Here is a 25,601-nt window from a genome sequence, read left to right as displayed (position 1 = left end):
ATCACATATATCTGTCATGTTTGTCCCCCATGTCCGCAGCCTGAGGACACCAGCCTGAGGGCATCTCATCAGGCTTTGTATCCACCCAGGTGAGCATCGAATTACATCCTTCTCCTATTGGACCTTGGCTTGTCTGGTCCTTGCTGGAGACAGATTTTTGACACCTCCTACTCCCCCTGGATGGACATCACACCCAGAGACGGCTTACAGAGCACTCCTTGGAGGCAGGTTGCTGAACAAGGGAATAATGCCAGCAGGAAGTGAACGGAGATGAACTGCTTGGTCCCTCTGTGGTTCTGATCCAATGTGACACGGTGATTGTGCAAGGAAAACTAACCCCTCGATTGGTCACCTCCCTGCACTTGGCATTCGATAGGGAGGGGTGTGTCCATCCCTTCAGCTTTCAACCAATCAGAACATGACTGTCAGGCTAGGGGGAGGAGTCAGCCAGGTTTGCCCTATAGTTTAAACACTCAGAAGGACAGAGAGCCAGTATCTGCCCCCACCCGTCACCCGTCCCACCCCCAACTCCTTTTCTCAGCAACCCAGAGCAAGTGCTTGAAAGGGTCATATCTTTTTAATTATCTTTTCTGCCTTTGATTAATTATTCCGTCTGACAATGGCGTGTTCCTAATGCTATTCACCTGCTGCCGATGATTGACAGCATTTCTGTCTGATTCAGAGCAAACAGCTGCTTCCATGATTGCCTAGCAACCAGGAGGTGATGGATGAAGCCCAAAGACGGATGGCTACCATAAATCATGTCTCTCGCTATGAAGCGGGAGAGAAAAGAGGGGTAAGGCAAGAAAGGAAGACCAAAACAAAACAACTGTTTTCCTATTATGGACCTGATCAGAAGTGTCCTGGGTTTGACCTTTGCTGCACTCTTCTCTCAGCATAGCTCCATGATTAGACATAAAGCAGTTGGTTCTGGTGGAGATGTAGCACTAGGATTTCCGGTTGTGGGTGTGATTCAAGCAGGAAATGTGGGCTTGGAACACTGCAGTGGCCCCCTTGGGCCGCTGGCTGCTAGGCCATACCTGCAACCACATTAAACCAATGCCAACAAACAGCAGGTCACTGTCCCCAGACCTCGATCCTTCCAGACACTACCTCATTTACATATGTACTCTTAATTTGTGCAGTCATGTGCAGGTGAGGACACATACAACAGAAGCATTACAGCGTAGTGGTTAGAGCTGTTTCCTTGCACTCAAAGGAATGGGTTTGAGTCCTGCTGCTGTACCCTTGATCAAGGAATTTACCTTAAATTTCTAAATCAGCGTAAATAGTATAGTGCACAAACCTCACATAGAAAGTCACGTTGAAGAAAGAACTATAATAACTTAAACAAAAAAAAATTAAATAAAATGAAAAAAACAATAATAATGAGGGGAGTCGCGGTGGTGCAGCGGGCATTACCGGGTCCTGCTCTCTGGTGGGTCTTGGGTATAAGTACTGCTTGGGGTGCCTTGTGGGGGACTGGCATCCTGCCTGGGGTGTGTCCCTTCCCCCTCCAGCTTTGCACCCTTTGTTGCTGGGTTAGGCTCCGGTTCGCCGTGACCCCGCTCGTGACAAGCGGTTTCAGCCAGTGTGTGTGTGTGTGTATTATTATTGTTATTATTATTATTATATATATATATATATATATACACACACACACACACACACACACACACACACACACACACACACACACACACCTGAACCGCTTGTCCCCTACAGGGTTGCGGGGAACCGCAGCCAAACCCAGCAAGACACAGTGTAGGGCTGGCGGGGGGAGGGGACACATCCAGGACGGGACACCAGTCTGTCGCAAGGCACCCCAAGCGGGATTCGAACCCCAGACCCACCCGAGAGCAGGACCCGGTCCAACCCACTGCGCCACTGCGCCCCCCCACAAAAATAATAATAATAATAATACCACCACCAAAAAAAATAAAGGGAACACAAACCACACTGACATTCACAGCAGGTGATCTGACTCTGGAAAAGAACATTCAATCATGTAAAAGACTCATATTTCCAAAGAGAATTGCTTGAACCGGATTCAGTTATTTAAAAAACACTGATTGACAGAATCCTCTGATTAACCAGATACATCAAACCCGTTTGTTTCTCAGTTTGAGTTCTTTTTAGGGTGTTAAAGAGCATAGGCTCAGCCTCCAAAGCGGTTTTCCATTATATAAAATAACAAAGTTTAATTAGGCCCTGAAAAGCCTCCTCAGTGCACACAGGCGGAGCCTTTGATTCTTTCACACGTATCGCTGTACGGATATGCTGCAAATAATAATAATTTTTTAAAAAAAGACTGTCAGCTCTCCTTTCCTCCTAATTAACACCAGCTGTGAGGCCTCATTCAGAGTCACCGACAGCGGCTCCCCTCACTCCCGCGTCCGACTCCATCACCCATCAACACAGAAACAAATTACTCCGGACATGGGAGTCGAACCGGTTCTCTGTAGCAACTGTCTATGCCGCATTCCTTAAATCTCTTAAATATTGTTTTAAATGATTTTTTTAAAGCTCCCAAAAAACTAAAGCAGGGAAATGAGTGAGGAGCGTCGCGGTGGACGGTGGGTCAGTCGGTGTCTGGTAACAAACATGTAGAAAGCGGAGCCATCCATCACCGGCTTCCCGCTCAGTCCTCGCTCACCCAACTCTCAAGTTACAGCTTTACTCGCCGAGTCTAAATAATATTCAAAATGATAAATGGCACCATAAGCTCCATATCCATCATCAATCTTTTTTTTAAGAAACATCCGTCTTCAGTAATGCACGTTCGGATAAAGGCAGACCCGAAAGGGCCTGGATTCGGTTACACAACCCCCAGCAAGCCGCTACGCACTCGAGTGATGGCTGTCAGATGCATACACACACACACACACACACACACACACCACAGAGAAAATCAAGCACACGCAGACACACACATGGGTGCAAACATACATCACTGAGGGGCTTCCCTCGCAAGCAGAGCTCGACAATGCAAACAAACAAAGGAGGTGCATCCAGAAACACAGACCGCCTAGTGCTCAATATGCCCCCTTCTGCTCATGACCATAGGAGGCCTGGCCAGAGGTCCAGACACACTCAGACACACAGTAGACTGCCTCACTCAGACTGACAACCCATCAGGTATCAGGGATCCCGGGTCCAATGGCACTAGTTGCCCAAACCCTGCCCACCATGGCAAGCAGCAGTCCTATCTGTGATGCAGCCGTCCCGGGCCTCTCCAGCCTGGGTGGACAGGAGTGCCCTGGTAAAAATCCACACCCTCTGTCTCTCCTCCCCCTCCCACCATAATCCCCCCCATGTCTGGCAAGACACGTTTGATAAATGACACGTGTCATTCTGCCGGGAGGGAAGGGCGGGTCAGTGATATACGACTCTGCCGAATAGGAAATGGAGTGTTTGGTGTGGCACGGCCCTCTCCGACAGGATCCCCTTTCAGGAGTCCCCAAAATAACACGTGCGGCACTTCCCGTCTGCACCTCCACCGCTGGGAGTCCCCCCTCCACCAGCTACAAAATTTACAATATGTACATATATTGAATTATCTACAGTATGTACTGTACACACACACACTCTCAAGTTATTTTAACACTAACAAAATGCAAAGAACAAACTAAATAAAAGCAAAAAAAAAAAAGAATTATAAACATACAGATGCAGAGTGTATGATGGCAAAGTGCGTGAGCGCGTGTGGGCAGAGTCGGCCAAACCCGACACAGTTGGCTCCTGCAACAAAGACACCATGATTTGAAATAAAGCATGAACACCAAGGCAGCGGCTTGAACTGGAGGACAGATACACGATGAGCCCAAGTGCATCCAACTCAGGAGCACAGTGTTTTTTTTTTTTTTTCCCCCCCCACCATTCTCCTTGCTTTTGTTTTCCTCCGCATCTCACCCTCCGCTTTCCTTCCTTTCTCCTGCGCGGCACAAGTGAGGCTCTGTGCTCTGACATCTGCAGAGTACATTTAAAGGAAAAATGTGTCAGACGAGGAGGACGGGGGCCTCGTCGCCCCCTCTTTTCATTAGCTCACTGGCAGGGTGGCACTTCTCAACCTCATTACCCAAGCAGGATTTATGAAGCTGAACCCAATGGCAAAGAAGGGGCATCTGTCAATAATTGCAGGGAGCTGCGCTCCCATCTCTAGAAGCTTTGAAATCTCATTAAGTATGCGGTTATCAGGCATAAAGATCAAAAACATTACTCAACTCCGACAGAATCGTACCGAGGAACATTAATTAGCAACAGGGCTACAGTGGAAAAACAGACTTCCTCTCACACCTGCCTGCCCCCGCCAACACCCCCTGCACTGACAACACACTCGCAAAGTTGCGAGGACACACACACACACAAACAACAGTCTCACCATTTCCTCTCCCTCTTCCATCCTCATTCTGAAGGCTAAAAAGGAGGGATGGGGGCACAAAATTTCATCTAACAAGACAAGAGCTCAGAGATCCAACTAGACCAAATGCAAACCGCTGCAGTCAAAGTGTAAAACTGACCGTGATCAAGTACAGCCCTCATGAAGTTGTATCCTAAAAATATCTAAAAATAAAAATATATAGTCCAGTAAGGATCTCAGATCAGGTAAATCACTAGCAGAAAGGACTGGAGATGGTCCAGGCTGGGAAGAGAGGACGACGATGAAAGGATAATGACTGACTGACCCCCATCACAGGGGTACGATTCCAGACTGAGCAATGCAGCCACAGACATCTCCAAACCTACATGTCTGGTTTCATTTTGGATGATTTTTGTATTTCTTGTCCTCCCGAATGTGCTAAAGGTGAAAGGCATACTTAGAGTAATAATGAAACAACATGTTATCAGTACAAATAGTTACACAGACAAACTAAGCTGCACCATCTATAAATACGGCGTCTACAATAACAAATATTGTATGTTCCAGTGTAACTTTTAATGGACTCTTCATATTTACAAACTCACGGACAGAGAACTGACAGCAGTGTTGGGGGAGGGGCTCATCGAGTCTGAAGCCTGTCTGACCCTTCGGCCGCAAACCTACAAGGGCTCCCTGGACCCGTCTTTTGCTCCTCAACGACAACACAGCTTCATTTTCTGCCATGGATGCACAGGCTGCAGGATAAACTCTGTCCGAGCCAAAACAGTGACCAAATGCACACTCATGGACACACATGCAAACACCCTGATAAACCCCAGCACCTGGCCAAACACCGTAGGGGGTCCTCCGGAGGCAGCTCCTCGCTGGCCACATCCCGAAGCACAATTACAGCACAATGTCCCCGAGGAGCTGCAGCAAACAACGGGTCCAATTTCCTGCATGACACTAATAAAAACCCACTCTTCCAACAGTTTATATTCTTATCCATTTGGAAGTATTTCTGTGATTATTTTCAGTCTATATGTTTAGCAGACATATTTGTCACTTAATAATTTACATGTGTGTGCCTACAGGATGACTTGCACAGCTACGTACCTCAGCAAGTTTTGCACCTGAGTGCTCAGATGAAACACCTGTTTCCAGGGTAAAAAAAAACTGTACTGTCTCTCATGGGACTGAACAGACCACCCTTTGGGGAGTCCAGTCTCCTACCTACGATTCCGCTTGCTTCCACTGTACAGCTCAAAGGGTTTCTACTCGATGACAGGCCCTGCTTGCCAGGAGGAATAAACCAACACGCGGGAGCACGATTCAGGCCAAAGGGCTTTGCTGAAAATTGAGAAAGAACTAGACAGTTGGCAAGTCAGCAGAATTCCCCAAATCAGTGAAAAATTGCACTAAAAATCACTGGTTAATTATAAATAAACCCCACCCTAAAGAATGCCTCGAAAGATGATGGGGAAAGCATGGTCCATACAGTTACTCACATCCTGGTAGAACATCCGTTAGGTATACTCTGGAGGAAGTTCTTTGGCTTTACAATGGTGTACGGCCACTTGGCGCTGGATTTCTGGACCTTACTGGAGTCCTTTTCCCAAATGGGTACCCACTGCAGCCACATGTTCACAAACAGGCTCATCAAATGGGTCTTCTGAGTGGCCGAGTGTTGTCACTTCATTTGGCTGCAGGTTTTCAACAGCTTTTCAGAAAGGATGAGCAATGAAGCAGGATCGTGTCTGCATGCACACACACACACACGTTGAGGTAACTTGCAAACACATATCCCGAGAACACTAACAAACAACAAACAAAGAGGAGGAAGCCTCTATGCTCAAACACCTCGAGGAAGGCTTGCCAGCATACACCTGGTCTTATTGATCCAGCTCCGTCACCTCAGCTGATAACACACATGCAGAACCAGGAATGTGAATCTACAACTGCAACCTGTAGAGGCATTTTAATAAGCATCTATCAATAAATAAGTTCCATTTGAATTTCTTCCACTTCTTTTCTGCTAGCAATTTGTCTGTATGGACAGTAACTGTGTAGGAAGACTTTAGAAAATAAACTAGTCTGTAAACTGCCTATACCTACAGAAAACTTAGGTTTACTATGTAAACTGAAGCATCTAAAAATTTTATCAGTGCTCAAAAAGCATTTGTAGTTCTCTTTTTATTGAAGATACCCATTTGCTAATGCACATAACTTAATGTACCTATCCCATTTTGAGACAAGACAGTAGGGAATCTCAGAATTTATAAATTTATACTCATAGGGCTTTAGCAATCAGATGAGACATGGTCTGTATGTCTGTGTCTGCTTGTGTGTGCGCGTGTGTGTGTGTGTGTGTGTGTGTGTGTGTGTGTGTGTGTGTGAGAACAGCACTGGCTTCCTGGCACTCTCCCTCACCCTGACACAGTCGCTATTCATTGCAATCCCTTCACAAAACAATCTCTGGCGAAGAGAGGAGAAAGGGAGACGGAGAGGAAAAATGAGGGGAGGACGCAGCCTTGTGAGCCAATTTAAGAAATAACTGCTGATACATCAGCTATCGACTGTTTCTCTGCTCGTGATAACGCTCAAGGCAAAGCTGTGAGCCAAATGACAGCATCAACTGCTGGCAATAAACTGTGGCCTGCGAGAGCAGGGGAGCTCTAATTGACAGCTGTCAAGCTAATGGAAGCCTTGACGGAAGGTTCCGGAAAAAATATAATAATAAAATGTTTATCGGCTGGAGCTCTGCAGCTTGGCAAGGGGAGAAGCTCTCCTCCCTCCACTGGCTGCAGCGTAAATCCAGTTGGTAGTTTTCCCCCCCCCCCCCCACCTCTTGCTCTGCTCACTCCTTCTTCCCTTCTTTCTTTCGTACTTTCTTTCATTTTTCTTTCCCCTCTCCACTCCCAGCTCCCTTCATTGTTGTTCACTTCTTGTGGTAAAAAAAGGCCGAGGACGGCCATAACTAATCACACTGTCAGCTGGCTGCTATGGAGAGTCTTAGCAGGGGAGAGTAATGTGACGCAGGTTTGCAGGGCAGCGATCTGCAGATAGCCCCAGAGTGGGAAGATGCTAACGGCTACATCCAGGGGTTTGAACGACTAACCGTTATTCATTAAAATGCGTTGATTGCATTATGGCTAACCGAACAATCCCAACCCCCCCCGAACGACAAGACCTCAGTCACATCTGCATTACAGGTCAAGGGACAACTGATGAGAAGTGACTGGACAGAGCGGTCCACTGTGAAGGCCTTATCCGTTTACTCTGTAAGGAACCATGTGGTAGGACGTGCTGTCTCTCTTCCTGTTACGGCTTTTGTTTCAACAGCAAAATCAAACACTGAAACAAAAAAGTTATATCCTTACTAAACAGAACCATGCTGAAAACGGCAAGGTTCGGATTTCCTAAACGGTCAACTTGTCCGCTGTCCATTATTTTGATATTTCCTTTTTTTTTCTTAGAATTTTTGTTCACATTGTGTTTTTCTCTATTTACTAAGCTTTGCGACTATTACCAACATCAGAGTCTTTCTAACAATGGTATAAACTGAAAAAGTGCTCAGTGGCACCAGGGTGAAGCAGGGCAACATCTCTCCACGGCCCGTATGGATTTACTGGCCAGTGGGTGTGGCCACACACAACCTAACAATGATCTGAACACACTTCTGCTCCTGTGCACTGCACATGATGTATGTCCCTCCATCCTGCGCAATCAATCACACGCACGCAAAATCGCAGATATCGGTTTGTTTGGTTCACAGGTAATTTAACTTATGTTAACCATAACTGCATCTGTCACAAGGCGAGGATTTATATAAATCGTCTTTGGGGATGTACTACGGCTGCCGGAGCAAGCGTTTCCCTCTCACCTGATCGCAAACATCAGTAACACCGGCTGGCCTAAGAATGGAGCCATAATGACACACGTCAACACAATCCATCTTGCACAAGTGACAGAGACGCCTTTAAACTTATCTTGAAGGAAGGAAGTTGCCAGACGTGGCGTTTAATAAATCCCCCACCTATATCTCCACGACATCGCCGCCGTGTTATCGCACCACTAAAACATTAAACCAGCGCTCCGAAAGCATCATTTTAGTGCTTGCTCTATGACCACCATATGCAGAAAGGATTGAAAAAGGCAGAAAGAAAAAGTTTTGAGAGCTTTTGTATCCTCCTGGAGTAATCAATATCCGTGCTTTCGCAGACTTTGAAGCCAACAAACAAGACATTGTGTTTGCTACATTGTCTGGCTCTGAATAGAGGTGGACTTTCAAAAGGAACGCCGTGGCCAGACAGGGATCATTTGTGCACCTGCTTGTTCTGCTCCTCTGCTGGGCGGCTGCGGCCAGGGGTCCGCCGTGTTATTCTACTCCCCGCCATTAAAAGTGCCCTAATTCTTGTGAACATGATTACCCAGGTAGCGAAACCCATTTGTCACCTGCTGCAGAAAATTGAGTTAATGCACAACTAAAGGCAGGCAGGACTGTGTAATATCAACTTGATTACATCAAACTAGCTGCAAACCTAATTCGGCGCCGTGACAGTGCGAAGAGCTTGTCATCTCCAATCATTAGGGCTGTCAGGAATCCATCAGGTTTACAGCTAATTAGGTGAACACTAATGAAGCTGGCAAAACAACTTCTCTTTTTCTATGGCTGAGTGGACCTTTCAGACTGGGGGAGAAGAGAGAGGCGGAGGTGGTGGACAGGGGTGGAGGGGCGGGGGCCACAAGACGCAGAGCGAGCAAGAAGAGCAGAGGCGGAGTGAGGGAGATTTTCTCACGAACGGCTCGAGGTTGCCGGGGACTGGATTTCCCAAAGTTCCTAATCAGGGTCCATCATCTGACATCTTCCCCTGCTCTCTCTGCCGCTACAAAGCCATCAATTTGTCATCGCTCTTTGTGTGCCACAAAGCACTCGTGAACCCTGTAACTTGCAGCTGTGAAAGAGCCGTCGGGGGGGGGGGGGGCAGTGGAAAAAGGGTCTTGGGTGGGTGGAGTGGGGGGGCAGTGTGACTGGGCAAATAAATAAATAAATAAATGCAGACAGGAAGTTGCTCTGTCTGAACGCAAAAAGCCTCTCTCTCTCTGCCTGCATATTTGTCTTCGGCCGCCATCAACAGAACAAATGCATCACTTTTGTTTCACTCCCCAAATAAGAAGGCTTTCAGTCATTCCTCACCCCCCACCCCCACCCCCACCCACCCCCACCCCCCCACTCCCGAGAGTGTCCATTAGGCAAAAGCATTTTGATAAAGTAAAGCCCAGGCCGAAGCGGGGAGGGAGACGGAAGGCACTCACTCCGCCAACTTCTGATTGACCATTAAAGCTATTGATGAATGTGCCTGTCAGAGAGGAGACAATTAAATCAAATATGAAACAAAGTCGTTCTGACGGGTCCCTTTTGACGGAGCGAGCCACTCTTCCGTCTCCCGATTAGACTATTAGTTACATTTCTATACGACTTCTGTGTGTGTGCCTGTGCGTCTACATTAACCCACGTGGGGCAATGCTTCTTTTTATGCAAGACCACAAAATTACTAAAAGGCATAGACATATTTTTAGCTCTGAAACAGATAAGTTTTTGTGCTCTGAGCGATGAATGCAGGAGGCCACGATGCTTCTCGTTGTTCACAGCCTTTTACTTTGACATAGACCGCGGGCGCAAACTGGAGACCAGGCCAAACGGATGCTTTACTTCTAAGACAGAATTGAATGATGCAACAAAGCCAGTAAAATAAAAATTAATGCAAGCAAAAGTCAAGTGATTACAGTGAATTAACACATATGTGGGGGAAAAAATGTTTAAAGTGCTTGTATGGGTGGTTATACTCAGTGTTTGAGCTCTTCAGCTTTCCTCCCTTGACCCAACAAATCTAACATGGCAGTTGCTGGGCTCATCCACGCTGAAAGAACATTTGTCCTCAACACTGACTGACAAATTTCACCATGTGTCACGTGTTTTTTTTTTTAGCAAGCTTTTTTTATTTACTTTGCCACTTACAAAAATTGTTTTGATCCACAGTAACTATATGAACAAAAATATTTCATGTACTGAAAAATCACACTAATAAATTTGTTAGTCACAGTTGAGGAAGAAACACTACATTGCTACAGTGACTCTGGACTGCTGTGTATTACAAACCAGGAGTCTAGTTCTCCTGGCCCATATTCCAGCCAAAAAATTCAAGACAGTGACATTATCTGCATATTGTTTATATGATTTCCATATTTAAACATTGTAAATTGATGGATACCAACCTATCATGCACATCTAACAAGAAGTGTTTCCAGCGATTAAACTTAGAATCTCTCTCTTTCGGAAAAAAGAAAAGGAAGAAAAAACTTATGAACTACGTTTCTGAGTGTGTGATGTCTCAAACTGCCTGTTTCTCATTTGTGTTTTATGTGACCATAAGCAACAGCAAAACCAACAAAAATTACAAAATGTACAACCAAAGTTGCCTAAGAGGTATTAGCGAGAGGAGACGTGTCGTTGCCATGGGCGGTGATTTATTGATGTTTATCAGGGATGAATAGATCAAAGGACGGCCAGATGACAGACGATCAATCAGCCGTCAAATCCAAGCTGGCAATTGTCCATTATAACCCCCTCTCGGGTGCGCGCGCCCATTGTCGCGAGGATCATCTGCAGGTCTTCCCAGAAAGAGGGAACCGGCCCAGAAACGAGGCCAAAGTTGACATTTAGCGATCAAATATCTCAACACAAAGCGGCAAAAGAGCAAAAGGGAGCGTCAGAGAGCTTCGTGACAGTCAGCTGACGCTGGAGCTTCTTCACACACCTCTGAGAGAGGAGCTGGAGCAGAACGTGGAGGGTAGAGAGGAGGGAGTGTGTAGAAAAAGGTGGACAAACTCAGCACCATCAAAGCAGCACTGGACCCGTGGGGTCTGCGCTGAGGGACGGGGGTAGCAGCCCACCTCCAGAAGGAACCCTTTCCTTTCCTTTCTCCTGGCGCATAGATAGAACCGACGTAAAAGTGGAAGCAAAACATCACGGTAACTCAGTAGCATAAACTGGTTACAAACTGAAATTGTTACACTGTATCACTGAGCGCTGGAACAGCGGAATCAGAACATTCCTTTATTACACTGTATCGAGAGTGTGTGTGTGAGAGAGGAGGGAAACTAAACTTTTTCAGATGCAAGATTCACTCACACGGAACCGCGCACGCAGGTGTAAGTGACTCTGTAGATACACACACACACACACTGACTGTTTACCCCGGTAGAGGTTGAGGAGGACTGGGTACCTGCGGCGCGTCGGGGCGCCTGCTGCTTCCTCCGCGGCATGCTGCTTTCCTCTCTGATCTCCTCTGATCTCCTCCGCGCTTCTCTCTTCTCTGATCTCCCCTCTCTGTGATCTCCCCTCTGATCTCCTCCGATCTCCGCGGTGTTCTCCTGCTCTTCACTCGCTGTTTGGTCCACTTCTCAGGTCAGTGTTTCGCTGTGGGCTTTGCACGAGTTCTCTTTCGTTTAAAAAATAAAACCCACGGATCCCGGATGGTTTCACGCGCGGCACGCGGGGCTCTGCGAGCAGGCTCGCGCAGATTGGCGCTCTTCAAACAAAAACAAAACAACTAAAAAAAAAACTCAAATAAAAAAAAAATCAGATGTCGGTATAAGGCAGGTGTTCCTCCTGTCCTGTCTTGAGGTCTTGCTATGTCCCCAGTGCAGAGCGGAGCGGGACGCGGCGGTGCGGCTGTTGGCTCCTCAGCGCGCGCCTCTCCTGGTGGGGGGAGCTGCAACAGGAGAACTTAAAGGAGAAGGAGAGGATCGCGTCACTCAGAGACAGACAGGGACAGGGACACACATCACCACATCACAATACAACATCATCACATCAACATCAGCGCATCACAATAACATCATCATTTTACAGGACCGCAACACACACATCGTCACACCAGGGCTGACACACCTTGTACGTCCGAGGAGCCACCGGTGTAACATTAAGTGTAGCCCACACACAAACACAGTAACAGCTGCACAACAGAACCCACGGTGTCATGCGAATTTTTAAAAACTGCCCGAGGATCGGACGCGTGTCAGCGCAGCCACTCCTGACTACAGTTACACACCACGCCAGTGTTGTTCTGTCACACCTGTGTGAAGCAAAATACACACACACACACACACACACACACACACACACACACACACTCACCTCATCCCTCGATGTGTCCCCATCGGGAAGCGGAGTCAGTGCAATACGCTCAGTTTACGCGGGGATCGGAAAGGGGCGCGCGTGGAAAATCCTGCGTGGAGGACAGATCCCCACGCGCGCATCGAAGGCGGGTTCCCCCTCTTGGGCTGCGAAGCAGAAAAGGGGAAAAATGTATGGCGATAAAGAACCAAAAGGGCGCGCGGAGCGGCGGTACTCCTGGCTCCCTCGCGCGGCGGCGCTCACTGCGGGTCCATCGCGAGCGGCTCGAATCGATGAGATGCGCGCTTGATTGGGTGTCCCTTGTCGCGAGAGCGTGCATGAAAGAGGGGACGGACCCTCAGCACACCACGGCTGCTCCGTGAACGTGGACGTGGGCGCGGATCTGCTGCCAGCTGCACTCCTCTCCCCCCGTCTCCGTGTGGCTCGCGCTGCCGGGTTATTTAGGTATTTAAGGCTCCGGCAGCGAATCAGAGGCGCGCTGCTCTGGTTCGAGGCGCTCCGGGTCTGCGGGACCGAAACCCCGCCAGGAGCCCCAGGCTGGTCCACGGAACTCCACTGAGCAGGCGAAACAGTCAGTGTGAGAGAGAGACAGTCCCCCTCTGAGGGTAAGATTTAAAAAACAATAATGAAAACAGCCTTCCAGACCCTTTCGGGATTCCACACGCGGCACGTGCACATGCTGCTGTATAAGATTTTGATTATATAAGTGTATGGGTGGTTGCGCGTGGGAGTGTAACAAAATCACTGGATCGGCTGTCCTTCTTTTCCAGAACTCGGCGCTCCGTCCTGCGGGAGGGGGTTCTTCACGCGGACACCGGTGAGTGGTCTCCCCGTCCCCTTGCTGCCAGATGTGCGAACCCCTGGACAGGAGGGGGGTCTTCTGTCTCTGTGCGTGTCTGTGTGTGTTGCTCTCCAGCACCGGGCTGCGGGGGGTCTCTCCGACTCCGGTACGAACTGACTTCACCGATCCGGGACGTTTTAGCCCCCCGGCGCCGCGTGCCGTTAGATCCGCCCAAACATCTGTCCGTCTCACTATTGGAGCATCCATCAGTGTCAGACAAGAGCACGTGGAGACGGGGGGGGGGCACCTCTGACATAGACAGACACTAGATATGCACAGGCTCAGAAACAAACAGCATACACACACGCCCGTGCGCCCACATACGCACCAAGGCTGCAGGATCAGTTCACCCATCCGAAGTCCGGGCACGCAGTACACACACAGACAGTTCACGCACCGACAGTACACACACAGGCGGTGTGCTAAGACAGTACACACTTTGCTGTCATTAAAGCACACTTCCTGTACACTGCTGTACATACCTTGATTTACCCAAGGTGTAGAGCAGCTGGTGAATTGTAAGCGACTGTATGAACTGAATATAACAAGCACATGATGAATATATTTAATGTAAAAATCTTCCTTTTTAATTGAGAAGGGTTAACTCATTCTTCATTATTAATATTTAATGTGTTTCATTACGTTTTTTTTCCATATATCAAGCTTTAACTATCGGACGGCTGATCGCTGCCCTCGACCAGGAGAATTACCCTGGACGTTATTGTACAGTTACGAACCTTACACTGGCGTTACACAAACGGTGCACTAACAGTGCGCTGGTGTTATATTTAGATTAAACTAACGTTTCACACGTATTACGCCGATCTTACGCTAACTTTGTGTTTTTCTTATACTGCTCTCCTCCAGTACACCACAACCACACTGGACTTTAACTGGGTGTAACAGTGAAAACTACACACAAGCGAAAGTTTCCTATGAAAAATGAAGGACCGTATCCGTAAAAGGAGGATTTATTCATGTGCCTGAAAAGCACACGTTAAGACTCCCCCGACTGATAGGGCGGTGTGTGACTGGGAGAGTGTGTGTTAAACTGTTTTACTGAGACTGTGTTGTGTTGAACTGAGAAGGAGTATCATCTGGTTTTAATAGATGGTGCAGTAAAGCGCTTCATGGGTCCTCAGTAATAACTGCATATCCTCTTCAAATTTCAAAATATCAAGGGGGATGTCCTTACAAATCAATTGGAGTGATATGGATGCTTTCCGGTAAACATATTTACTGCATTTTTTGTAATACTTACTATTTTACTGTCGATAGAAGTCTAAATCACAATCTATGTTGTAACATCCTGGATAAATATTTTCAAGGCAGACAAATAGTTTTTTGACTCTACCCGTGCTCGCACACACACGATTTTTGAATGCTTCTGAGAAAGAATTTTACATTTACTTCACCTTATATTGAGTATATATATTGACTATAGCTGCGACACTTCAATTAAGATAAATTAAAGTTTAAATCAAGTGATTCGGTGGAAATATGGTTTGTAAATTCAGCAAACGGTGTTCTTCACTGCGGTCACCTATGCTGCTCTTATTAAAATTCAGTAAAACAATTCGTTTTCTCAAACATTCGTTAAAAACTCACTTTGAGAACAGAAAAAAATCGCAGGCAGATGACGAAAGTCTGTGTATCAGTTATCAATACATCATATAATCATGCAGTGATACCATCATCTGATCACATCTTTGCGGTCCTTCTGGGATCTCCATGAATACTCAGTAATAATACGTTTGTTCGAAGATGAAAAAGTGGAATTTAAAAAAAAAAAATAATAATAAATTGTGTTTAAACATATCCGCGAGGCAAACAGTGTTCCAAAAAATCCGATACTGCATAAATTACATGTAACGTCAGTATAAAAATAAATGTGCAATTTTTATTCTTTTTATGTTGTTCCCGTGAATAGGGATGTTACTCTGCACTGAAATTTGTTCTTAGAGGCCGTAAGTGTGTTAAAGTCATATTTATGTTAAAATAATTAATTGCATGTAGTCTATTATTTTAGTTTGTTATAAAGCGGTGCATACAACATAATTACTATTTAGGATATGGAGTTAAATAAATGAAGTTAGAAATACAGCAAGTAAACAACATTCACGAACGCATCTTTTTCGTGCATATTTTTATATTTTTAGTGTTTTTTTCTATGCCTGATAATCCAATGAGTGAAATTAGCGGAGTTTTCATAAACTTTTTGTAGAATTGAATACATAGTGAGTTAGTATAAGTAGAATAAATTCAATTAAATTATAAATTTGTAATAAGCTTTATTGTAATAATAATAATAAAAATAAATAAAAAATAAATAATAATAATAATAATAATAATAATAATAATAATAATAAACTTTTTAAGTGCTATGAAAAAATATATTTTACAAGTAAAAAATCTTGTTAGTTTATGTAGGCTAATTTTATTATTACCGCAAACTCTCCGCTTTCTTTTCTGTTGAGACAAACAGACGCGCGCGCACACACACACACACACACACACACACACACACACATACTCCCAAGAGCCCCGGGGACACTCTGCCAGCTGTATCTACTGTATCTATTGGGACTTTTCTACCGATAGTTCTCTATTTTTAGGAGGTGCAACTGCATTGTAGTCGGAAATAGTAATAATAATAATAATAATAATAATAATAATAATAATAATAATAATAGTAATAATAATGTGTTCTTGTTACCCCACCAGTGGTAGGTAACTGTACAAAGTGAGGTGATCTCAGTCCACTGGTTCCTACTTCACTCACTGTGACTTTGTGTTTGCGTATCTATCTGCGTGTTTGCGTGTTCTGTGTGATCCCTTCCCTTGTTAACGCCCGATGTTACTACTGTGTGTATTAAACTTTATGTTATATCCCTGACACATGGACAATGGCTGCGCTTTAAGTAATATTTAAACTACTTTAATTTAAAAACTGCATCTGTCCCCCTGAGAGAACACAATGGTTCAGAGAAAAGTTCTAAATTCAGCCTGTTTTTACTTCGTGGTCCCCGATGTACCGGGAAAGTTGATCTGCTTATTGATCATCGCATGTCACTGACACGTTACACAGTTTAACGAGCCTGGGTCCGATTGCACATCTGTATTCCAGAGTGCACATGGATTACATATCATCTTCATGCATTCTTCACACACCGAACCGTTCTGAGTATGGTTTCAATATCAGGTGTATCTCCTTATATATTTAGCGTCATTTGGACTTGATTCTACGAATATTCTCTTACTGTGGAAACCAGCGAAAAACGTATCGAATAAAAATAAATCCGACTTCCTTTTCTGGAAGAAGTCAAAGCGAAATGAGCAAAAAAACTCGGTTGAGAGTATAAAACATAAATACATTTGCATTATAAATACAAAATGAACATGCTGAACGCAGTGGAGTTTATTTTTTCTTAAAATGGTTAAAACCACGATTATTATTATTATTATTATTATTATTATTATTATTATTATTATTATTATTATATTTTCTTATGCTTAATATTTGGCAACGCATTTGCGCCCAGAGCGTAATTTATCGTTTTGAAATAATACAGAAAGTTTGTTCGTATTTCTGATTTTTTTGTACATAGGAGTGCACTGGTCTGAGACGCTACCTTAACGGTACTCATGAGCATTCGGATAATAAAATATGCAGATCATTTCGGTTTAATGCTGGACGACGCGATCTGTGTTTACGATAATTCGTTTATATAATTAACATTTTCAGGTGTTTCTCGGAGTTCAGGGTGGTTTCGGTAATCCCGACTGAATTAACAGTTTGATTTCAGTATCGTAAACATCATTATAATTTAAATTTTTTCCATGTGTGCGTCAAACAGTCCGGGCGCTTGTAGGAATCATTTCCGACACTTATGAATTAATTTTCCGTTTTTCACCCTGATGTTTGTGCCGCACGCGCCTCCTTTTAAAAGTAATTTTCAGAATTTCACCTGTATGAGTGGAATTTTGGGGAGTCTGATAATCCCCCCAGGGTGTTTCCATGACATCATCAATACCTTTTACCAAGCAATAATGCCTTTCACGGGGAAAGATGAAAGGGGCCGCAATGAGAAACTGTAAAATCACGGTAAAACACCAGTAAACAACACCATAGCATCAAGACGACAACACTGAAATTACAGGAGTTTGAGACTAGAGTCTAGACTAGAGGTTGTGTGGGTGTGTTTGACAGCTATTGTTATTCTCTGTAGGTGGTGTGTGTTTCGTACATGTTGTGTATCCTGTGTAGATGGTGTATTTTCTGTAGGTGGTGTGTATGCTCTGTACATGTTGTGTGTACCACATGAAGGTACCATCCCAAGTTGGTGCTCCATGTGAACCAGGGAGGAAGTGCAGAGCTGAGATGCACCTCCTTGCACTTCTTTGCGCAAATACCCCCAATTTCCTGCAGGGGACGTTACGTTGCCGTTGAGACATTACCACACCCCCCCCACCCCTGAAGCAGCACTTCCTGCAATAGACCCCCATGTTGAAGAGGGGTCATCAAGGTCTTGTGATAAGAGCACCCCTGCACAGAGACTCCCCAGGGACCTTCATTTTGTGCTTTGTGTGTGTTTGTGTGTGTGTGTGTGAAGTAGAAAGCATGTGCACGGCTGAAATTACATGGAGTGTGTTTTCTGTTCTAAACTGGAAGAATGTTCCTTAACGTCTGAGAGTGTTTATGAGACACTTCTATTGTGCAGGCCCCCCTGTGAACAAGGAAACTTCTGGAAAGTGTGAAAGAACATTGATGTGCATTGTTTTTCTTACATTCCTAATAACTTAAATATTCCAGTCTGGCCCATTGTGAGTGTAGGGGCAGCAGTGTGTCCAAAGAGGCAATGGAGGCTGATTGGTGGGGGCGGGGGCAGAGGTGGATTTAGAAGGCAAGTGCTGAGAGGCCCTTTCTCAGTGTGCATTAGGGGGCATGTGGCCCTTGCATCCGCAGCCCCTGGGGAGCAGGTAATTTAAGTTCTCGTCCATGCAGCTTATTCATCACTGTCGGCAGGAGTCACTTCAAAATTAAAGTCTAATCCTCAAAGTTAAACAAGAACCATTAAAAAAGATAAAAATTGGCAGAGGTCAAAGAGGGTCGAACAAGTCACTGCTCATTGGATCGTTTTGTTCAAGTTGCCGAGAAAAATTAGCGCATGAAGTCGTATCATCGCTGCATCTTTGCTTTTATTTCACCCAAAACAGCTACGTCATGCTAACAGTGAGGTGTGTTCACTCGGATCGTTGTGTGTCATGGCATTGTTGTGTCATTACACACATGTATGCACGTGCAGACACATACATGGGTTGGAATTGAACTCCTTTACACTCAACAAGCAGACAATGGAAATAGACCCAGTCTGGGGGTGGATGGAGGAGGTCACTTTAAACATGATCCCCTGCTGGGGGTTTACAGGAAAGTGTAACTCAGATTGTTTTAACGAAAGGTATTTTGGGAGCAGTGTTGCGGAAGAGCGGGTAGCTTTGGTGCCACACAGCTCCTGGGCTGCTTGGAGTCCTGCTCACGTTGTATGTTCTACCCATGGATTTGCTCTGATTTTCTCCCGCACTCCAAATACATGTGTTTCAGGTCGACTGGTGACTTTAAATTGCCCTTTGTGTATGTATAATTTCTCTGCGATAAACTGGTGCCCTATCTAGGGTGCACCCTGCCTCATGCACTGTGCTTCAAGGATTGGTTCCAAATCACTGTGATCCTGCACTGGATGAGCAGTTGTTGATGAACGATCAATAGATTAATTGATATTCTGTGAGATTGGCTAGTGAAAATGATTATCAGTGTGAAACCTGGTTTGTAGCCTTGCAGAGGTTGGGGTGAACACAGATAGGTATGATGTCGTCTGGCTGTTGTGTGGTACGGTGTGTTGTGTAGTAGCGCGGGGGGGAGGAGTACCCCCCCCCCGGCAGCCCGCTAATGAGCCACAGCTGGGTCTGCGGTTTCCGCTGCATGTCTCTGATCCGTGTTCCTGCCCCAGAGATCAGAACCAGAGCAAATGTTTACCCCGATGAAAAACAGACAAACAACAGGAACCCACCCCAGCCCACCACCCGCAGCCCCTAGCAGTGAAAAAAAGGTAAAAAATCCCTGGTCAGTGCAACACACCATGTTCTTCAAAGTGACACAATGACACACAAACTGAGTGAGGGAAAAATGTCCAGTGTTCGGTTATTACTTCTTCCAGTTTCCCTGACTTTGTTTCTTTGCTTAAAAAACATATTTGGTTTTTGCAACCCTTAAAAAAGTAAAAAAAAAAAAAAAAAAAAAAACAAAAAAAGTGTGGGAGAATGTGTAAAAAAAACTGAAAAAATTGCAAAAGGACTATATATACAGCTTTATCAGTATTTGCATTAGATGGTCATGAGACTATAGTGAATATGGTGAATGACATTTTTCAAAAATTAAATCACACACACACACACACACACATTTTCAGAACCGCTTGTCCCATATGGGGTCACGGGGAACCGGAGCCTACATAGTAACACAGGGTGTAAGGCCGGAGGGGGAGGGGACACACCCAGGACAGGACGCCAGTCCGTTGCAAGGCACCCCAAGCGGGACTCGAACCCCAGACTCACCAGAGAGCAGGACTGTGGTCCAACCCACTATGCCACCGCACCCCCTCCTAAATTAAATCACTTCAGTATTAAAAACTAAAAGTAGTTTCCTCAATGGAATCATAATTTTGGACAGTTTTCAATTGGCTGTGGTGTTGCTTATACAATGAAAGTTATGAAAACAATAGTTATAATTTTAAGAATCACAATTAGATTCAGGGCTGATGTTCTGGAACTCAGCTCAGGCTTAACTAATTTCATTTTTTTTATATATATTTCATAATTATATATACATCCTTTCCAGCTGTGATGAGTTCAGTATAATTTCATGGAGTCATTATTAGACATTGAAGGGTTTTATTTGCCATGCTGCTCTCAGCCATGTTACCTGTGGGTGTCAGTGGTTCTCATCCCGTCTGACTGCAGATTTCCTGCGGGGGGGCTTGCCTGCAAATGGGTGCCGAGTGAAAGGTAACAAATGGCTAAAACAATGAATCTGGGGATAGGAGGAACCAGAGAGAGACGGGTGTGACCAAGGGCCCTTGGTTCTGGTTTACATTGCTTCATTTAGCAGACACTTTTCTTCAAAGCCACTTCCAACAAACTCTATGTAGTGTTATCAGCCCACACACTCTATTCACCAAGGTTACTTACAGTGTCAGTACTGCACACACACTCTCTCCATCACTCACACACTATGGGTGAACCTGAACAGCATGTCTCTGGACTGTGGGAGGAAACCCACACAGACGCGAGAAGAACGTGCCTGAACATACAAACTGAGCGGGGATCGAAGCCATGTCCTCTTGCACCACCCAGGCACTGTAAGACAGCAGTGCTATTGACTGTGCCAGTGCCAGTGCAATTTCCTCCTGAGGTATCATTTCTTTGGTGACAGCAAGACAGGTTCCTACACCTGTTTGCTGTCTATGCTTATCAGTATCAATAATACAAAACACAACTGTGATATTGATACACAGTATCAGTTGTGTATTTGATATATTAATATAAAAATTGGTAATAAATACATGAACCAGCCAAAAAGAGTAGCATTCTGACTAATGCACTGCTATTATATACAAGTGTAATAGTGACTGTGTTTAAAGGCGAAACATATACATACGATTCATATATTCATATTTAATGCAATACAGCTGTGAAACTGATAAGGGGACTGCACAGCCAGTTTGATTGCATAACGTTTTTGGTTGTGCGTGACTGGTCGTTCTTCTTGCAATCTTTCCTGCATAGGCCGCACAGGTGAGGGGGTTCTGATCCAAACACAGCTTGTTGTACGATTCCCCCCTTACATTAATTACTGTGTTTGAACTAGCATAAAGCTGGTTTATTAACTGTTCTTAATGTCTTCCTGATGCTGCCCGTCCCATGTTGTTCAACACATGACCTGTGGTTGGTTTGATCCAAACATATTGTTGGAGTCAGTGCTGATGCTGAGGAGGCTCCAGGTTGTTGTGCGCTTCTCAGAAGGTGGATTCAGTTACTAGGGCTGCTCTTATTGTTAGCAATGTCAGTATTGCTGATTTTGCTGCTGATGTTGAGTTACCTAGGACCACTTATTATTTTTCTTTTTATGCTACACTTAGGATGCAATTTAATCAAGGCTCTGAAGCGCATTGAAGCTAGTCATGTGCTTTGGTCACGTCTGTCATTCGAACCTGTAGACTTTGCTCACAGGTCATATAGGTCCTCATACTGCTCTTGGCAGTACACTCAGTTGTCACGGCGACAGTGTTAAGGCCACTTTAGCTTGGCTGTGTTTGTCTTCAGGCGATGTCCCCCTGGATTTCAACCCTGGCTGCCCCCAGGGCCCTTTGACTTGGGGTCAGAGCTGACATACATGAGGATCATGGAGGGCAACGGGACATAGAGAGGACACCATGGTTTTCTGTGGTACACTCCAGCTCAATACTGTAAATCATTTGAAGGACCCAGGTTTGAATCCCACCTCTTGCTGAAGTACCTTTGATTGAGGTACTCACCCAGGAGTAGAAGTATATAGTATAGGAAATTCATTTTCAGTATCTTAGTATAAAAACACTCCATCACTTTGGAATAACCTGCCAGATACATAATGGTTAATAATAACAATCATTTTGTAATACCTACTTACCTTTTTTGAAATGTTTTGCATTCTGGTAACAATCTTTTTGATCAAATTGGAAAATCTCCTCTCCCTCCCATAAACAGGTGTCCCAATCGCTCCTGGAGGGGCAACACTTACAGCTCACGATTTAAACTGGAGAAAAGAGAAGAAAAAATCCGTAAGAGAGAGTGCAGTGTGCAGATAAGAAATGTAATATTATAAATGATACTCTATACATTCGCTAACATTCAAAAGTATGGAGTCACCCAGAAATTTTTATAGTTTTGAAAGAACTGATACTTTTTTAATTAAGGTACCATTAAATTGATTTTTAAAATATAACCAAGATATCATTACTAACATTGCAAATGGATATTATTGCTTAATGTGTCAGATTGTCTGAAGAAACTGAAGATTCCATACAAAGGTGTCCACTACTGTGTCAAAAGAAGCTGGCAGACTGCATCTGAATGGCATAGAAAAAGAAGCAGAAAACCCAGTTGCCCAACTGTACAAGAGAATAAGTACATCTGAGTCTGTAGTCTGAGAAAAAGATGCCTTAGAGGTCTTCCGTTAGCTGCTTCCTTAAATACTACATGCCAAATACCAGTATTATGTGCAAGAAGACTCTGAAATGTTGGCCTTAAAAAAGTCATATCTGAAACTTTCAAATAAAAAGAAAAGGTTAAAATGGGCAAAAGAGCACAGACATTGGACGGTGGATGACTGGAAAAGGGTATTATGGACAAATGAGTCTAAGTTTGAAGTGTTTGGGTTTGAGAACATATGTGAGACATAAAGCAAATGAAAGGATGCTAGAGGAGAGCTTGATTCCTTCTGTCAAGCAGGGTGGAAGAAGTGTAGTGCTATGGGGCTGATTTGGTGCTGAGATTTACGCAGAGTGCAAATGACTTCATATGCTACTCATTAGTTTTTGAGAGGTGAGGAGGGCCCAGGAACGGGTGCTGAGGGGTTGGAGCAGGAAGCGCAGCCATCCCTTTGGCACCCCAGCAGTATCATGTAGCGCCACCAGCCTCAATGAGAAGTGTCAGGCCCCATTTCAGTGGTCCTTCTCAGTCCAAGACGAACATGGTGTGTGGTTCGGATGCGCCGGCGCTTGGCAATTGGTATCAGGCTTCAACCCTGAGACCCCTGTGTTTGGCACACATAGGAGATGTTATCGTAGCTGAAGTGCTCTGTGCAGATTGCTACAGTCACTGTTCTGGGGAGTCTGGTCACATCCACATGCATTATGGTGAGGCGACATTAGCAGGGTACTTTTTACTGTATCAGGCCAGGGTGAGTTTCTTGATCAAGGAATGGGGATTCAAATCCAGATCCTTTAGTTACAAGGCAATGGTAGCGTGTGGTTAGAGCTGCTGCCTTTGGACCCAAAGCTCAAACGTTCAGTCCCTACTTCCAATAGTAGTAGTCTTGAGCAAGGTACTTATCCTAAATTGCTCCAGTAAAAATTACCCAGCTGTATAAATGGGTAAGTTATTGTAAGCTTCTAATAATGGTAACCATAACATTGTCAGTCACTTTGGAGAAAAGCGTCAGCTAAATTACTAAATGTAGTATACTATGAAAAGGAATCCTTTTTAGCTGTTTACTACAATAAATGAGTGAAGGATGATAGTGTTTCACTCATCCATGGATGACCATCAGAGTTCTGTCTCGGAGCAGTAGGTCAGACCCATTCCATATGTTCGAAGGCAGGTTGTTTTCTTCTTAGTGTGTTTCTGTGTGTGAATAAATGTGTTTGAGACCATTTTGGCTGGATGGCGTCCGCTTTGAAGAGGGAAATGGGGAGGACAAAGGTCAAACAACCACACTGTGCTTCAGCGAACAGCAACCAGGGTGCAGAGCAAGGACCTCCCATGATACAAAGAAGTGGCACAGTGCCCCCAGTGTGACCTCCTTTCCGCACCTTTGCCTCATGGCTCCACCGTGCTCCCAGTATGACCCCATACCACCCAGCCTCCCTCGCCTCCACTGAGTCGCCCTAGCGTTACCACCTTTACAGAACACATCAAATATACAGAAGATATGTGAAAGTGGCCCCAATAGTACATGTAGCATATATCAAAAATATATTTAGAGAGAAATTCATATATGTATATCTACATTCTCCATTATATGTCATATATGATTATAAATTTGTTATACAAAGTAACATATTGCAACATGTGTTGAAATACATTCTCTGTATTTTGGCTAATATTTGAATTATGAAATATATTCCATCCCCATATGTTCCCCCCTTACTACTCATCCTAGGGCTGGGCGGTAAATCTTTCACTCCAAATCCGGCTTACCGCGGTTTTACCGTTTTCACAGGTAAACAGTGTGTTATCTCTGTACACACATTCGACATGCGAAATCCTCTTAGAGCCCTGAACTGTGGTGTGATAGAGCTGTGACTCTCTGCGCTTACATGCAGCACGCCGCTGAAACACATACAAAAGATGCAAGTGAATGTGCCTCAACATGTGCGACACTGCTCCCCACCCCCTGCTTAAAGTGTACTTTTGTCTGTTGCCCCCACATCCTTGTACCCCCCACCTCTGTCTCTGTCTGTCTCTCTCTCTTTCCCTCAGAGGGGCCGAGGATCTCGCACCATAGCAGGGTGGGGTCACAACCTGATGGAGTTGCTGAAGGACCTCAGATTCCAGCTGAGCTTTCTGATGTAGTGGGTGAGTGTGCCACTGTCGGTACTGGAGCATTCATGGTTCTGGACAGACCCACAACCACTGACTGTTAGATGTGGAAACAGCTCAGCTCTTTAAAAGCCACTGTGAAATATATTTTTACTTTAAGTTTCTACCAAAGTAATATGCTTTAATCTGAAAGAAATTAAAGAAATGACATTCACATAGCAAATTGAAAAGCAGTTATAAAATAGAGTGAAATACACACACACACAATGTCTACAACCGCTTGTCCCGAGTGGGGTCGCGGTGAGCTGGAGCCTACCCAGCAACACAGGGTGCAAGGCCAAAGGGGGCAGGGGGACAGACCCTGGACGAGACAGCAGTCCACAGCACTCCAAGCAGGGCTCAAACCCCAGACCCGCCACCCAGCAGACACTGGCCAAACCTGCCACACCATCACACCCCCCTTCACACACACACACACACGCACACTTTCTGAGCTGCTTGTCCCATACGGGGTCGCGGGGGAGCCAGAGCCTAATCCAGCAGCGCAGGGCGTATGGCTAGGGGGGGAGGGGACACACCCAGGACGAGACGCCAGTCTGTCGCAGGGCGCCCCAAGCGGGACTCGAACCCCAGACCCACCAGAGAGCAGCACCGCACCCCCGTGCAATAAAATACAATAAAATACAATAAATTTAGTCTACGAATGTGACAGCATTTTTGCCTTCATTGTAATGTCACCAGAAGAACAACAGTCCAGTTTACTAGGGTTACAGTCAGCCTACAAAATGACATTCAGTGGAATATTTCAAGAATATCGTTGTTATAATGTCTTTCTCATATACTGT

At 45.0% G+C, this 25,601-nt stretch overlaps 1 protein-coding gene and 1 long non-coding RNA gene across 2 annotated transcripts in view; one reads left to right on the top strand and one right to left on the bottom strand.

Annotated features, from left to right (window-relative positions):
• The window catches only part of LOC108937932 (teashirt homolog 3-like), a 34,589-nt gene extending 21,923 nt beyond the window's left edge, over positions 1-12,666 (bottom strand). Inside the window, exons 1-2 of the mRNA XM_018758166.2 lie at positions 12,561-12,666; positions 11,647-12,149 (exon numbers count right to left, since the gene is read on the bottom strand). Coding sequence (XP_018613682.1) covers positions 11,647-11,686 — 40 coding nt within the window. The 5' untranslated portion in view covers positions 11,687-12,149; positions 12,561-12,666. The remainder of the gene's footprint in view (positions 1-11,646; positions 12,150-12,560) is intronic.
• Positions 12,667-13,083: 417 nt separating this feature from the next.
• LOC108937933 (uncharacterized) overlaps positions 13,084-25,601 on the top strand; it is a 32,962-nt gene continuing 20,444 nt past the window's right edge. The window contains exons 1-3 of the long non-coding RNA XR_001966378.2: positions 13,084-13,165; positions 13,331-13,377; positions 24,697-24,792. This is a non-coding gene — a long non-coding RNA (uncharacterized LOC108937933). The remainder of the gene's footprint in view (positions 13,166-13,330; positions 13,378-24,696; positions 24,793-25,601) is intronic.

This window comes from Scleropages formosus, chromosome 1 (assembly GCF_900964775.1).
Source record: "Scleropages formosus chromosome 1, fSclFor1.1, whole genome shotgun sequence".
Lineage (NCBI taxonomy): Eukaryota > Metazoa > Chordata > Actinopteri > Osteoglossiformes > Osteoglossidae > Scleropages > Scleropages formosus.
Note: the sequence above shows the minus strand (reverse complement) of the source record. Positions and strands in the feature narration are given on the sequence as shown.